Source organism: Vidua macroura, chromosome 9, assembly GCF_024509145.1.
Source record: "Vidua macroura isolate BioBank_ID:100142 chromosome 9, ASM2450914v1, whole genome shotgun sequence".
NCBI classification, from domain to species: Eukaryota; Metazoa; Chordata; class Aves; order Passeriformes; family Viduidae; genus Vidua; species Vidua macroura.
In genome coordinates this window covers 6096598-6111845 of record NC_071579.1, presented here as the reverse complement: position 1 = coordinate 6111845, position 15248 = coordinate 6096598, and the positions used below count along the sequence as shown (strand labels likewise).

The window sequence follows — 15248 nt, the reverse complement described above, 5'->3', positions numbered from 1 at the left end:
TCCCTGCTTTTGAACCACTTTGTCCCTTTGGTTAAAATTTCTTTAGAGGACACATTTTACCTGCATGTAGAACCAGCCAGCAGAGGTTGCCATTGATTTTCCTGTTATCTGCTCAGCAGAGCCTGGACTTCTCCTAGCAGACCTGAAACATATGGCTGCCAGGAGTGCTTGTTCTCAGAGCTGAGCACTCTGGGCACACACAGCAGGCACCAGCTGGGGCTGACCTGAGACCAAGGTGACTCAATGGTTACTGTGATATTTGGAAGCTTCAGTAGTTACCAGTCCTTAAATCTGTGCGGAGCAGGATTAACTACGTGTGAGCACGTAGTTCCTGTGATCTGCTTTGTCAGACTGTACCTGTACTTATCTCATGCCCCCTGTGTGCCTTTGGGGCTCTCTAATGTCCATTTTAAGGTGTTTTGGCTGTTTATATCCCTGGTGCCAACCACGATCTGCCCCAAAGAGAAGTGCTGGTCACTGCCATGCCTGTGCACACTGGTTGTTCTCCTCCTCCTCCTCCCCCACAGGAGGAGTGGGAAGAGGAGGAATAAAAATTGCTCCCTATTGTTCTGCTCTGGTATGGATAACTGGGGCTTAAAGCTGTGCTCAGGGTCTAAATTTAGTCATTAAGTCTGTTGTTACAGCCATTTACCATTCTGAGGTATCAGAGATAGTTTAATTTTTTCTTAAATCCTCTGATAGAAGACTTTGGAATGATCACATGCCCTTGCTGCAAACCACTCTTACACTGCTGCAGTTTGTGCTGCTTCACATTGCTACAGACTTGTCATTCAGACTTGGACATTCGCTCCAGGCAATACTCAAAATACAAGATGTTAACTCAGGAGCCGCTTATTAAAATTTTACCTTTGGTTTGCCATGGAGCTAGAAGGACTTAAATCACTGTAGTTTCTAATGACTTGGTTGGTTAAAGCCTCCAAGACATGTCTTCTGCTGGTTAATAGTCCAAAATGCTGTTCTGTGGTTGGTGTTTTGGTATCTAAATTTGCTACTTCAGTGTCTAAGGATGCATGGAGTGTCTGTAAGATAACTTTGATGCTTGTACTTCTGTGACTGGATTTATTTTTAGGAAGCACGAAGTAACCAAAAGTTTGAGTACTTAATCAGGGAATAGCTGCATCTGTTTGCAGGAGTAGAGAGCTGAGTTAATTGGTTCAGTTTGGAAAATAATGTGTTACAAGTATTTGTATTTAAACTGATACTGAAGCTATTAGGGTACTGGTAATACTTGAATAGTATCAAAAATTGGTACAGGTGAGTTTTGTAACATATATGTATTAAGTTTAGCAGTAATTCATTTGGGAATGTAATTAAAAAGGAGACTGTAATTTTGCCTTTTAAGGAAGACTAGAAAATTTGTGTGGCACTACAGCAGATATTTTACCAAGCTAAACCTCAGCAGGTGATCCTTGAAAGGTGAGTGCACAATTAATAACGTGGGATGATTCTTTTAGATAACGTGGGATTGTTTTAGCAAACAGTTTCGGTGGGGCGACGACAGTAGTTTATTAGGTTATGTCTGGATTATGTACGCACATCTCTCTAGGAGGGACGTGCTGGTTTCCTCCCGAGGCACCCGGAGCGCAGCGGTTCCGGGGCCGCGGGTACCCGCCTCGGTGGGTCCGGTGCCGCTCCCGGTGCCAGCGGCGGCGCCATTGGATGGGCCGGGAGCAGGGGGGCGGCCGGCACCGCTCCAGCGCCCGGCGGGCTGCGGCGGGGAGGAGGAGGAGGAGGAGCAGCGGGCTCAGGTGCAGGCAATCATCGCACGGGGGGAGCAGGGAGGCAGCGGCAGCCGCTCCAGCCGCACCGCGGTAACTGGACTGACTCCCTGTCAAGTATCGGACGTAGCGGCTGGTGAGGATGCGTGTAGGTGAGAAAGCATCTCTATTGCTTTAACAGGGAATTGGAGAAACGAGTGATTTTATACGTGCTCTGTTGCTTATAGACAAAGGGAGCAAATAGGCGGAAATATTCGGGGATGTTATAAAATCTAAAAGGACTTTCTGTACAGCGTGGTGGTGCACGACAGGAAATTAACTCCAAAAAGAATGCTTTCTCTCAAAGTGCTGCGACAGAATTGAACATTTGGCTTTTCTAGTATCTGAAATTCCTCCTGAAGACACGGCAAGGACTATCAGAAACATCAGAGAGATCCTGGTACTTTTAAAGAGACTTAAAGCAAATGCCAGCTGAATGACCTTGGAGATGATTTTATGTGGATTCATTAATTTTCACTGCTGGTCTTCTAGTCTCAGGAACTCTAGGATTAATGATGGTTCTAATGTTTTAGGGGCCTTTCAAAAAACAAGATTGTATACATTTAATTACCTGCCTAATGATTCCTGAGCGAATCAAGCATTTACTTAAAACTGAACACAGAAGATGCTTTCTTTTAATGCTTTCTCTCTCTCCATAGCTGTGAATAAAATGAACAAGGTAATGTCCTGCAAATAGAAGAACAATTTTTTTACAGCAACTATTTATTATGCAGATCATCTAATAAATATAGAAACCTTAAACCCCTGAGAAGATGAAGCTGAGCAACAGAATAAAGGAGTAGTAAACAATGGCAGCTTTTCTAGTCAAATCAGCATTTCATTAGCTTCCCAGCAGAATGCAGATGGAAGTTTCTGAGCTCGTTGTGTGGGGTTTTGTGAAATGATTCAGTTGTTGCTACAGAGGTGAGCAATATCATGGATATACCTATGAACTCCTGGGTACTGATCCACTGTAGTAGATATGGCAGAGTTTCTAAAGATGATTCTTTTAAATTGCCAATGCTGAAATTAAATTCAAGAGGATTTATTTTGTCTATGGGGACACTGAATTATGATTCTGGCATTCATAACTGTAATGGACCATAACTGTTTAAAGGAACTGTAAATATTGAAATGAGTCTCCAAAATCTGTTTTTAAATTATTTTCATTTTTAAATGAATAGACATGATCTTCCTCATTGTATGTGAGATGTATGTTTTCTTTCTTGGGAGCCAGAGGACAAATCTCCTCCATCCCCCACCTGTCTCCCCCTAAATAAAATTCATTATTCATACCCAAATAGTGGTGAGTCTATTGGAATTAACCTTGACAAAAATGTTTTCCTTACCTTTCCAATGAATAGCATGGATAAGATGGGAGTACCATCTTCTGAATTGAACAAGAAAAGACAGCATTAGAGGATGAACTTTTTCCTTTAATCTCCAAACAGTCTGTGATTTAAACTAAGACATAAAGATTATCTCCAGTAACTGCTGGTCTAGGAAACCTGAGCTGTACTGAGGTTACTCCTTCCCTTCCTCTCCCTCTCCCCAGTATATTCCAAAGTAAATGACTTTCTCAGGAAAACAAGTCAGCGATTTCCCTCCCCTCCTTCCCTGGGAAATGAATGTGTCTCTTTTGTCAGTTTTTATTTCTGTTTGTTTTAGAAGTGCTTTGTGTTTGCTAAAGATGGGTCAAGAGCACTGGAGGAGCTGATCAGTGGCCTTTCTCTTTCTGGCTTTTGTTTTTCTTTTCTTTCTTTCTCTCTTTCTTTATTTTGTTTTTTCCTTAAAGCCAAGGTGTGCCAGAGGTGATGCACTGATGCTGAGGAGGCATCAACAGCTATGGGACTCTAATCCTCTCCCATGTAAGCACTGGCAGTGTCTGCAAAGAGAGACCGTGAGACGCTGAAACAGAGTTTAGCTGCTGTTCAGCAGGTCACCTGCTCACTAAGGCTCAGATTGCACTGTTCCCCTAAGCACAAAGCATGAACCAGTCCCGATGGATTGAATGGAGGACTCTGAATATGAGCAGTAGTGTTATGAACATATCTGAGCACCTCTCCTGCCCTCTTGGATTTGGTCACTACAATGCAGTTGACATCTGTATCCTTGAGACAGTCGTTATTTTCTTGCTAACATTTTTAATTATTGCGGGTAACTTAACTGTGATATTTGTTTTCCACTGTGCTCCACTCCTGCATCATTACACCACCAGCTATTTTATTCAGACCATGGCCTATGCTGATCTTTTTGTTGGAGTCAGCTGCTTGGTTCCTACTTTGTCACTGCTCCACTACTCAACAGGTGTCCATGAGTCCTTGACTTGCCAAGTTTTTGGATACATCATCTCTGTACTCAAAAGCGTATCTATGGCATGTCTGGCTTGCATCAGCGTGGATCGCTATCTCGCTATAACAAAGCCTCTCTCCTATAACCAACTGGTCACACCTTGTCGCTTGAGAATCTGCATCAGTCTGATCTGGATATACTCTTGCCTGATCTTCTTGCCTTCTTTTTTTGGTTGGGGAAAACCTGGTTACCATGGAGATATTTTTGAATGGTGTGCTACCTCCTGGCTAACTAATGCCTACTTTACTGGCTTTATCGTGTGCTTACTGTACGCTCCTGCTGCCTTTGTCATATGTTTCACCTATTTCCACATCTTTAAAATTTGCCGGCAGCACACCAAAGAGATCAGTGATCGGAGAGCTCGATTTCCTAACCACGAGGGGGATGCTGCTGGGGAGGCTGGGCACAGCCCTGACCGCCGCTATGCCATGGTTTTGTTCCGGATAACCAGCGTGTTCTACGTGCTCTGGCTCCCTTATATCATATACTTTCTGCTGGAAAGCTCTAGGGTGTTGGAAAACCCAGCACTCTCCTTCCTAACTACATGGCTTGCTATAAGCAATAGTTTCTGCAACTGTGTGATATATAGCCTCTCCAACAGCGTTTTCAGGCTGGGACTACGGAGACTGTCAGAGACAATATGTTCATCTTGTGTGTGTTCAAAAGACAGGGATGTACGGGACCCTAAGCCGAGGAAACGGGCTAATTCCTGCTCCATTTAAAGAAAACCTGGTGCATGTAATCAAATGCTGAGTTTTGATAGTATTTGTGGTATGTAGAAACTTGCCAGAGAGAAATGTTTACTTGAACAGCTTGCCGTGGTGTTAGAGTGAATTTAAAAGGGATCCTGGAAAAGGCAAAGGCAGCTGTAAGGAGGGTCACTGAACTCTTGTGAAACTGTCAGGAGAACAATTCAACAGAGGTGACGAAGAAAGTCAGAACAAAAAATCTTCTAAAGGGCATGAAGTAGCTAGCACATCAGAGGAGGTTCCTTGTAAAACAAATTAGTTAGTTACTATCTTACATTTTCCCCTCGTAGACAAGTTGTCTTTGTGTCAGAGTATACTGTAGCCTTCAGATTTTTAATGCATTTAAGAGGAAGCAATCAACACCACAGTATGCAGCTATCCGTAAATTATATACTTGAGGACTGTAGTAGATACTGCAGGTAATAATCAGCTCTATCTTTGCTCACATATTGTACAATTTTCAGTTGTACAAAATATCTGCAGTGCATAAACCCTACCCTGGGCATGACGCTTTGGGATAAACTGGCACCTTGTGGTACAACTTGCACAGAAGTTCTCCCTCTCATTTCCCCTTTTTCCCCATGCTGTGCATCCCTCTATTCCATTGTGTGCAGGTGGGTGAGTTTGAGGGCACCTGTGAGGTTACCTGGATTCCAAACCATTCTTTCTGCAGGAAGCAGTGGCCCTCCCTGGCTGGCTGCAACTGCCCATGTACAATGATTTCTCCAGTCGTTCACTCTCTTGACCCATTTCAATCAGCACACGCTGTTGATATCATGTCCTTTAGGCTGTACTGAAGTTTTTCCTTACTGGTTCCACAGGTGCTCCTAATGCAGATATGATAGTGGCACAGAGCAGTGTGCAGCACTGCTTAGAAAATTAAAAATAACTGACCCTTCTCTTTGGGAAATCTAAAGAGCTTACTGTTGTAGCTGTCAGTCTGTTGTGTGAACCTCACTTGCACATACTGTATTTTTTTTAAGAGAAAACGTAAGTTGTGGTCTGTGCCTAATGTTTTCATAGCACATGGAGTAGGTCAATGCTACAGGATCAAAAAATTTACACTTGCTTTAAGAGAAATACTTCTGTGCAGCTCTTTGTTAGACAAGTGTTCTCAGAGGAGGTAAACAAGACAGTCTGGTGTTAAATACAGGCCAAGAGCTTCGGTATGTCCTTTTGTACTGAGCTGACTTTCAGGTCCACTGATGAAATCTTTTTGATTTTGCAAGGGCACACATAAGGTTTGTGTAATAAATTGCCAGGGGTTCAGATGCATGCCAATCAATACAATATTTAAATTATAACTTTGAACCAAATGTAATTTCCTTAGATGGTTATTGGCTTTTAAAAAAAGGCCCAATTATTGATTATTGGTGCCTTTTAACACTGCACTATAATTCCTTCTTTCACCAAAATGCGTATGTAAAGATTGTGCCTATTACTTTTTGTAATGAAAGCTGACCACGTGTGCACACTTGTGGTTTACTCTAGAGCTCCCTTAATATTGTACTCTTTGTTCTGTTGAGGTGGTTCTGAACCCCTATACATTTTTTTTAAACCTGTAAGAAAGTTGAAACAATGGAATAAAGTAGTATTATGTCAATAAAACTCAGCCTTGGCGTTAGTTCCCTGATGTTACACTCTATTCTCTGGGAAAGTCCTTTTGGGTTAGGAGTCAAGTGAACAATTTCAAATCCAAATTTCAAAGCTGCTTTCTTAATGTCTAAAATGTTCATATTCTGGTTTCTGGCATTGCACATCTTCAAGTAGATTCAAACGTGACTTGAAACATTCCTCGAGCTGAGCTGTTGCTGACACCCAGCTCTCACAGACATTAGGGAAAAATGAGTATCCTTTGCATGGATCTTGTAATGCTCCACGTCTCCAGGAATGTATTTGCTGCCTTCTTTTGACAAGTTCATGTTTATTTCAGGAGGCTCTTTTGGCTCACTGCTGCTCTGTATGGTTGTGTAACCCCAACTCTTCCTGCAGACATGACTTGGATTCATTTAGTTTTGTCATTCTTTTGTCATTTTTTTCCCTGCTGAGTGGGCCCTCAGCAAGCAAGGCTTAGACAAGGAACAATGAAATATCTTATCTCTCACAATTCACAGGGCTGGTTTCTTACCAGTAAAGTCATTTTATATCTGTGCTCCAGAGCTGGCTGCTCAAAGCTCCTGATTTTCATTGGCATTTCTGGTAACAAGTTTCTATGGGACCTTCTGGAATCCAAGAAAAGTTCTAGCAGGTGCTAAAGTCAAACTGAACCTCAGCTGTGGGCAGCAGATGTGTTGTGACTGTGGTATTGTAACTCCAGATGTGTCAAACACCTGAGCAAACTCATTTGGCTCAGTTGTGCGTTAGTGGAACCCTGTTTGTGTGACCTCAGCAAGTGCAGTTGGTGTACAACAGCTTGAAGGTTTATTGCCTGAAAATGGTGGGGCAGGGGTAGGGCTTGGCCTCAGGGGCTGCACCACAAAGTTTGCTCACCCTGAGGGGCACAGTCAGCAATATGTTCCTCTTTGCCATCATGTTTAGTGTGTGGATTTGTCGGGTGGAATTAGAGACTTCCTTTTTCCTCAGGCTGTTCTTGGAGGGAGAGAATGTAAGAGAAATCCAATACCCTGGAACCAGCTTGTAGGTTCCAAGGTTCTTAACCCCTTTTTAAAGTTTTTGGTTTGTTGAACACTGGCTTCATGTTGTTGGTGCAGGAACAAAAATTTGCTTCCCTGGACTCTGAATTTCAGCTGCTGTAAAGTCACATTTCACCCTATTCTCTGTAAGTCTCCTGGAGTGTGTCAAATGAAACATCCTTAGCAGATTTTAGTACTGCTTTTTTTCTTTGTTTCCCAGGTGACAGGATTTGACCTGGTCAGTCACATGAATGTTTAAATTTAGTATGTGTGTTTCATTTTATGGAAGTGTTTTCTAAACTCATGATTTAAAATTTTTATTTGAGGGACGTTTTGTTACTGTTTACTAATGCCGTCTGAGGATTCCAGCTGGTGCTAAATTCTCTTCCAGAATTAGAAGGCTGGGCATTTGAATGGATTTAAAAAGTCACAGAAATTCCAGTCACCCAATCACCAATCACTTTTGATTTTTGTTATGTCTTTATATAAAGTTGCATATTCTTGTAGGAAAACCTGCTTAAACAATGTCACTTTTAAAGCTGGCTCCCGCTTTAATGTGCCTGAAGATCTTCATGGTTTATGAAATACCTGGTAAATAGGAGACCAGACACTGACAAGAGAAGTTGATGTGAAAAAATCATTGTTGATAATACAGGTAATAAAAAGGAAACAGATGTAAAATACTAAACAAAAAAATGAAGCTATATGCTTGATAGATAAGCAAAACAGACATATATATATATATATATATATATATACACACACACAAAAAAAAATAAAAAACTCCTTTAGGCAGGTAGATGATGTTTTGCCGTTACATTTCTCTGGGATACTTATATTTGCAGCATACCAGGGGCAATGTCAAGGTCAATTACATTACCATTTCTAGAACCTCATGTCTGCACCTAAGGAAAAGTCAAAAAAACTGTGTAATGGCAGCAAAAGAACTACCAGAGAAATATTTTTTTCTTCACTACATTCTGTGTGCTCCCTTACTTTCTGGCTAAGTAAATTTCTTTTTTAAGAACTATTCTTTAACAGGAAAGAGAACTGTAGTGATGAAAAGCACACATTGCTATCTTCTGAGATTTACTTATTGTCTTATAGTAAGATATTCTGTTTCTGCTTAAGAATCCATTTTGGAATTGTACTTGGTAAAGCATGAAGTACTGTGCAAGTTCTATTTTCGTGCAGTCTTTGTGCTTCCTCTGTTGAAAAGTTGGGAAAAGTTGCTTTATTGAGTTGCCTTTCACAGATAGTTTAGTAAGACCTTTTAAAAATAGTGGGTTTATTTGTTTTATGATTAATTTTCATTCATTAGTGTTTGACAGTGAAATATCCTTGATTACACTTAGTTTTACACTCAGCAAAAGCAGTAAAATGTTCTTTTATGGGTAAATGAACTTAGCAGTCAATATTAGAAATTGAGATTTAATGATGAGTTGTTTCAATAGCTATTTTATTTCAATGTGGAGCTGTTTTACCTTTCCATATTACAGTCATAGCTAAAGACATAAATATACAGATTCTTCTTGAAAGTTGGTGTTGGGATGCTGGGGATCTGTATCTCTGAGGCCAAGCCCTGCTGTTCTCAGGGTGGGGGTATCCCTTTATTTATCCCTTTATTTAGCAGCTTTCCAGCTCAGTTGCAGCGCGCTGGGCAGCACCACGGTCCTGGAGCTGAGTGTGCCAGGGAGCATTGCCAGGGTTTCTGCAGGCTGGTGTTGCTGTGGGGGAGGAATGTCACTGAAGGTGGCAGTGGCCTCCCCAGCCATCCACCAGGACCAGCTGATTTGTAGATCTTTCACTTTTATTGTCCCTGTCACCAAAAGGAGAAGTTTTAAGCCATTGATTTCATCCCTGGCCCCTGTTCCCTCTGGTTCTTTTTCTTATGGATAGAACGATACATCTTCCCACTGAAGAACTGAATTTGGTTGATTTCTTTGGGTTTTCTTCACTGAAAATTTTCATGTGTGTCATTTGAGTGGCCAAACCAAACACTGCTTTGTTAACTAGGTGTCAATTAATTAGCAGACCTTTCCAGAAATGGCAGCATCACTGAGGTAGTGTTTTCCTGTTGTTGCAGCGTTGCCTGGAATATTGCTTAAAGGAATCACTTTCCAAAGATTACATTTTTTTTGCTAAACCAAACACAGAGTTCAAGTAAACCTGATTTTCCCCCTCATTTTACATAGACATACACATTTTTTTTTCTATGTACTGAATTTATACCTAGAAGTCAGCATTTTTAACCAAAGCCTATGCCATTATTGCTGGTGGCATGAAAGCAATGTAGAAGGGTATTTAAGAGGAGCTTCCTACACATGGATTTTTCTAGTCATTCTGTAAAGAAATTATTCCTTTCCCCATCTGATATTAGGACAATCCCCTGAGCTCCATGAGCTGTAAGTGCTAAAGGAGTGGGATGTGAATGGAGAAGAAGCTGTTAATGGCTCCATGCCCCAGCTCAGCCCTGGGAAAATACTGAAACCCCTCATTTTTACATCCATAATTTCTTTAGGCTCCTCCTTTGTGCAAGTACTGTGAAAGGTAGGATGAATATAAGGAAACCTTAGTGCTTTCAGCTGCACTGATGGGCAGCTAGGAAAAGTAATTTCAGGCAGTAAAATCCTTGGGACTTTATCCCAGTCTTACACTGCCTGCTGCCAGCCTTAACCCTCTGGAGCAGACTGTGACAGCAGGGTTGCGTTTTAACCGCCGCGTGACTCCGTCTGGACAAAAATAAAGGTGACTGGGAGCAAAATGAAACTTTTCTAAGTGCAGTGATTACCAGGGAAAAGAGTTTCTTTTTTCCAGTGTGATGTTCACCCCTGCCTCAAAGCTCACAATCTAAAACTGACAGCTGGCAGTGTTAGAAAAAGAGACAAACACCAAGCTTTTGAGAAGGGGAAGCTCAGAGATGTCAGTGTCATCATCTGAGGGCACTTCTGCAACTTGACAGCATTGTTCTTTGTTATCTTTAAATGAAATGTCTTTTTTTCTTTTTCCTTCTTCTATATATTATTTCAGTAAGCACAAATTCTTCTCATCATGGAAAAAGTCCATTTTATGAGATATTTAAATGAGGGACAGGGTAGTGGTTTGGGCAAGTATGACAGAGGGTCCCAAGTTACTTGTGAAAACATGTTCTACTTCAAATTTCATACACTTTAAGCAGGAACATCTTCAAATACCTGTCCCAGGTAAGGCTTTCCAGTCCTTGTATCATCTCTCCAGTATTGTTTATGCTTGTGCAGGTATTATGGAGAAGTCCTTCTTGTGGAGCAGCTAAATTTGGAATGGCAAATTGACAAATGATGTTTTCTGTGATAGAATAGATTTAATAGTTCTTAAGGGAGCTTTAGGAAAGACACTGGCTGAACCTCGTCGTATCTCAGCTGTTTGGGGTCATTGGCAGCTCTGCACAAACCTGGTTTTGGGTACTGGTGGGGCTGAGCTTATGCATGTGCCTGTCATCCTCTACAGATGGGGTGAGAGACAGCTGGAGGCAATAATGCCTTAAACTGCCTCAACAAGACTTTTTCAGAGCTGTGGTTATCAGAGTTTTTAAGGAAATTTTGTTGCAATTAAAAAAAGAAAGATCTATATGCTGTGAGTAATGAGTTGTTACCAGGTCAAGAACAGAGTAGTCTGGTTTTCATCTGTGCCATCAACATGCCAAAAGGATCTTCATATTAGAATTTTATTATAATTAGTAGATTTTTCAAGCACTGCAATTTTTATAGGGAGTTTTAATGCAACTGTATGTACAAAAGAATTGTAAATAGTCACATAATGGCAAGGTTTCAGTGGCAGCTTTTCCTGCATTTCAGGGGCTTTAGGGACCACTTTGTAGCTCAAGTTGGATAAGTTCTAAGTGTGTGCTGAAATTACCAAAGCCAAGATGGCAAACACAGGCTGCAAATGCAAGATGTTGATCCAAAACTACTTTCCCTGTAATACTGGATATTTGATATTGTCCAGGCAATTATCTCATGCTGCCTTACAGAACAGAAAGAACTCTAACACATGTAAGCAGAACTACATGTTGTCCTAATGAAATTATGTATAAGATTTTTGATTTTTCAACTCAGGACTCATATATTTTCTGTGATCTCTTACTTTGGGAGCTTCTAACGAATTCATTATTTCCATTTTCTAGCTGTGCTTTACTTGATCTCTGTTTTTTCAGTCTTTGAAATTCAATTTTCAATTTGAGTTTTCAATCCATTTTTGCTGGTTTTGTAGCTGTGTTCTTCACTTGACTCATGTAAAAACTTTATGGAGTATTGGAAAGGTCATGTCCTTGAAGGGAGCTGCATCCAGTCTGAAATGTACTCAGGCTGCATTTCATTGTGTCTGAAAGAAGGATTGCTGTACCTCGTTCACCACATTTCAGGTGTCTTGGCAAGAGCATCAGTGACAGATAAGTTCTCTGACATCCTCTGTTGGGCTGAAACATTTGCCTCTGATTTTGTCTGTAAATGTTGCTAACTAAAGGAACTCTGTTTTGGTGATGAATCAGTATTTTGGATGGGGTTTATGGAGATAATTTATCTGTCTGTTGTATTTCCTCTGGTTCTAATGGTGGAACAGTAAGGTTATTGCTTAAATGCTGCAGGAAGTTCTGTCCATTTCCCCACCTTTTTTTGGGAAAAGTATGCCTGTGGTGGTTGGTCATTGATACAATTGGACTTCAGTGATCATCTTATTTTATGAAATTGGTTGCATTAGTAATGCCTGTAATTTGAAAATAAAAATCATAATGAAATGCTCTTGTAATAATGGTATTGATTTTGTTTAAAAATAAATTATACCAAGATGAAAATTCTTTACAATGGTATAGAGACATTTGAAATGTGTTTTATTTGAGGAATACCTGCTGATAATTTGTTTTGGGACAGATGAGATTTCGGGGGCGGGGGGGGCAGGGGGAGAGATAAAATTCAAGAGATAAAATATAAATATTAATTCTGGAGAAAAACAGGTCTTGCTTTTCATACAATGATAAAATGAATTGATTTTGCTTTCTGTGAGGGAATTTTGGGTTTCTGTGCATCACCTTATAGAGATGGTAGCTTAAGGAGCCATGGCTTACCAAAAAGTGTTGAGATATTAGTAATTATAAAAATAATAATAAGATTACTGGAAATCATCTCTACCATCACCATGATGTACCTAGACCTTGAATCCCAGCTGTAACTAGTCCATGGTAGCACAGCTGGAAGGAATTCTGAGGAATGGCAAAGGGAGAGTTAGAGTCTCTAGGATTTTCCAACTTAGAAAAGAGGATCAACATACAGGGGAGTTTGAGAAATCTGTGAGGTTGGGATTGTCCTGGGGGAGAACTGGGTGTAATTACCCACTGTTAAAAAAAAACAAAAAAAACCAAAAAAAAAACCCACCACAAAACCAAAAGAAGATATCACTGCAAAAACAAACTTTGTGTATAGTGAATCATGGGATACATTGACCAAAAACTCTCTGAGTGGTAAAAGATGAAGTGGGTTAAAAATTCCAGAGGGTTTAGGGAGGAGTGTGTCTTTGTGTGTGTGTGTGTAAGGTGGCAGTGAGGGAAGTGTCACTATCATCAACTGTCTTCATCTTTTCCTGCCACAGAAGCAAAATACCTTTTGGAAAAGCACCAACAAAGCAGTTATGAAGGGGACTGTATTGCTAGTTCAGAGATCAAGTATTTAGGGATATACTTTTACTTAAAAAAAAAAATAGTAGGTTAGAGCCAAGCTATTTTAGAGGCAGTCGTAGCAGAAAGTGCTTTTTAACCCTATGTAAATAGCAGGATTTTTTAGAAGCCAAAGGGCTGCTGCCCCAGCAGGGTTGCTGACTCTCCACAGGGTAAGTCGAGTGCTCCAACCCAGGCTGCAGTTGGTTCTGCAGAAGTCCATCAAGTCCTCCTCTCCAGCATGCCACTGGAAAACTTGTGTCAAACCTACAGGACAGAAGAAGAGGCAAGGACTGCTATGTTGTATTCAAGTAGGAATAAAAAATCCTTGGTAAAATCTCTTTGCCCTGACAGCCTGTTGTGGCTGATGACACATAGTTTACAGTTCCCAACAACTAACTGGTATTTTCTCAATTATTCCTGCAGTCCCCAGAGTTAATAATGAAGAACAGCTAAGTTGAGGGAAGTACCCTAATGAGCCATGATGAGGATCCAGTCCAACAACATTGTCCCACTCCTCATCAGCAGAACGTTATCTGTTTTCTGAAATGATGTGTTATCTATCAAGAAATAAAACCAGAACTCAAACTAGATCTGGAAAGAACTGTCACTGATGTATTTATAGAATTGGAAACAGCTCTGCCTGTCAGCAAGTCTCCAGAACTATACATTCTTTTTAGTTTTTTACAGAAGAAGGCTGTTCCATCTTACTCCTTCATTTTAAAATGGATCAGTTAATATAGGTTTGCCCCTAATGACATTTTCTCATTTCCTTTTAAAGCCAGTATTGGTAGTTATGTTCTGTGAATAAAATGTAATTTTTTTTTTAAAGGTGCATTCTTGGTCCATCCTTTGCTAGATTTGAGTGCCTAAATCAAGAAGTGGATTCTCTGTGCTCCAATTTGTTTTCCTGTTTTGCAACTCCTTGTACTCCTGCACCTTCAGGCTAGCTTGAATTGCTCTTCATGTTGTGGAAAAGCTGGGAAAATGTCAGGCAAAATTGTAATTTTGGATGTCAGTGTTTAAGTTATTTTCATGACTGAGTTTGTCTTGTTCATTTTCATAGATTGCAATTTCTCATTGTGCTTGCAGAAGCCATCAAGACCATGAGTGTTCTTGGTTTTTTTCTTATAGAATAATTATTATTTGAAAAGAAAAGTGCTTGTACAGAAAATTTTGAAATTTCAGGTGGCTATTTGGATTATACTGTAGGGTTTTTTTCTGTTACTGTACTGGAAATATTGTTGTCACTGCCAATTTAAAATACTGAAAAAGGAAGGTGTGGGCACTGGCAGGCATTTCTAATATGTCTCCTAACAATGTTTGCAGTCTAGAAATCATCAAAACTTGGCAATATTTTTATCCAAAAGCATTGCTGCAGTTTTTAAGTGTAATTTTCTGTTAGTGTTGTTAGTTATGTACATTTTTATAGAAATCAAACCCAGCACAGGTGAATATAACTAAGTTATATTCACCCTTCATTCCTGCTGCAAGAAAATTCTCATTCCCTCAGGGGAACCTTGGAATTTTAAGGAAATTTGACTCAGTTTTGCATATTCAGCCTCAGAGTGATATGGCAAGCCCTAAACTCCTGATTTTTGATGCAGCTACACCCGTGACTCACTAGAGCGCCTTCCCAGCAGCCTGGAGAGGAGCAGGAGCATTGCTAATGAAACAAATGTGCATCTATGTTTGTGTGCTCGGCTGGAGACAATATGTTAACATATGTACCAAAAATCCCATTTCTCATCTCTGTTAAAAAACACTGCTAGAAAATCATAGACTGTGAAACAGGAAAGGGAGAGAGCACTTAGCTCTGGTGTGCTACATTGCACTTCACATTGTTTATCTGTTTTTGCAATGAGTGAATTGACAGGCAGGATTTGAAAACAGCTTTATTTTTTTCATGCGTGTAAAAACACTAGTTCTAGAAATATTATGTTGTAGTATTTCACATTAGTAAAAAAAAACCCTTTAAATATAGAGTGGTGTGGTAAACACAGAACAGCTCAAATAATATCTTTGAGTTATACTTTTAAAAACTTTGTAGCTC

General features: G+C 40.3%; 2 protein-coding genes across 4 annotated transcripts in view; both read left to right on the top strand.

The window, feature by feature from the left end:
- The window catches only part of RABGAP1L (RAB GTPase activating protein 1 like), a 232992-nt gene that overhangs the window by 71777 nt on the left and 145967 nt on the right, over nucleotides 1–15248 (top strand). The gene's annotated exons all lie outside the window — the stretch shown is intronic.
- GPR52 (G protein-coupled receptor 52) lies at nucleotides 3767–6462 on the top strand. Its single transcript, XM_053984805.1, has one exon. It carries the CDS (start codon nucleotides 3767–3769, stop codon nucleotides 4850–4852), a length of 1086 nt encoding a protein of 361 aa, XP_053840780.1. The 3' UTR covers nucleotides 4853–6462.

What these genes read in the sequence shown, in the direction of transcription:
- GPR52 (XM_053984805.1), top strand. Translation starts at nt 3,767, where the DNA reads ATGAACCAGTCCCGATGGATTGAATGGAGGACTCTGAATATGAGCAGT.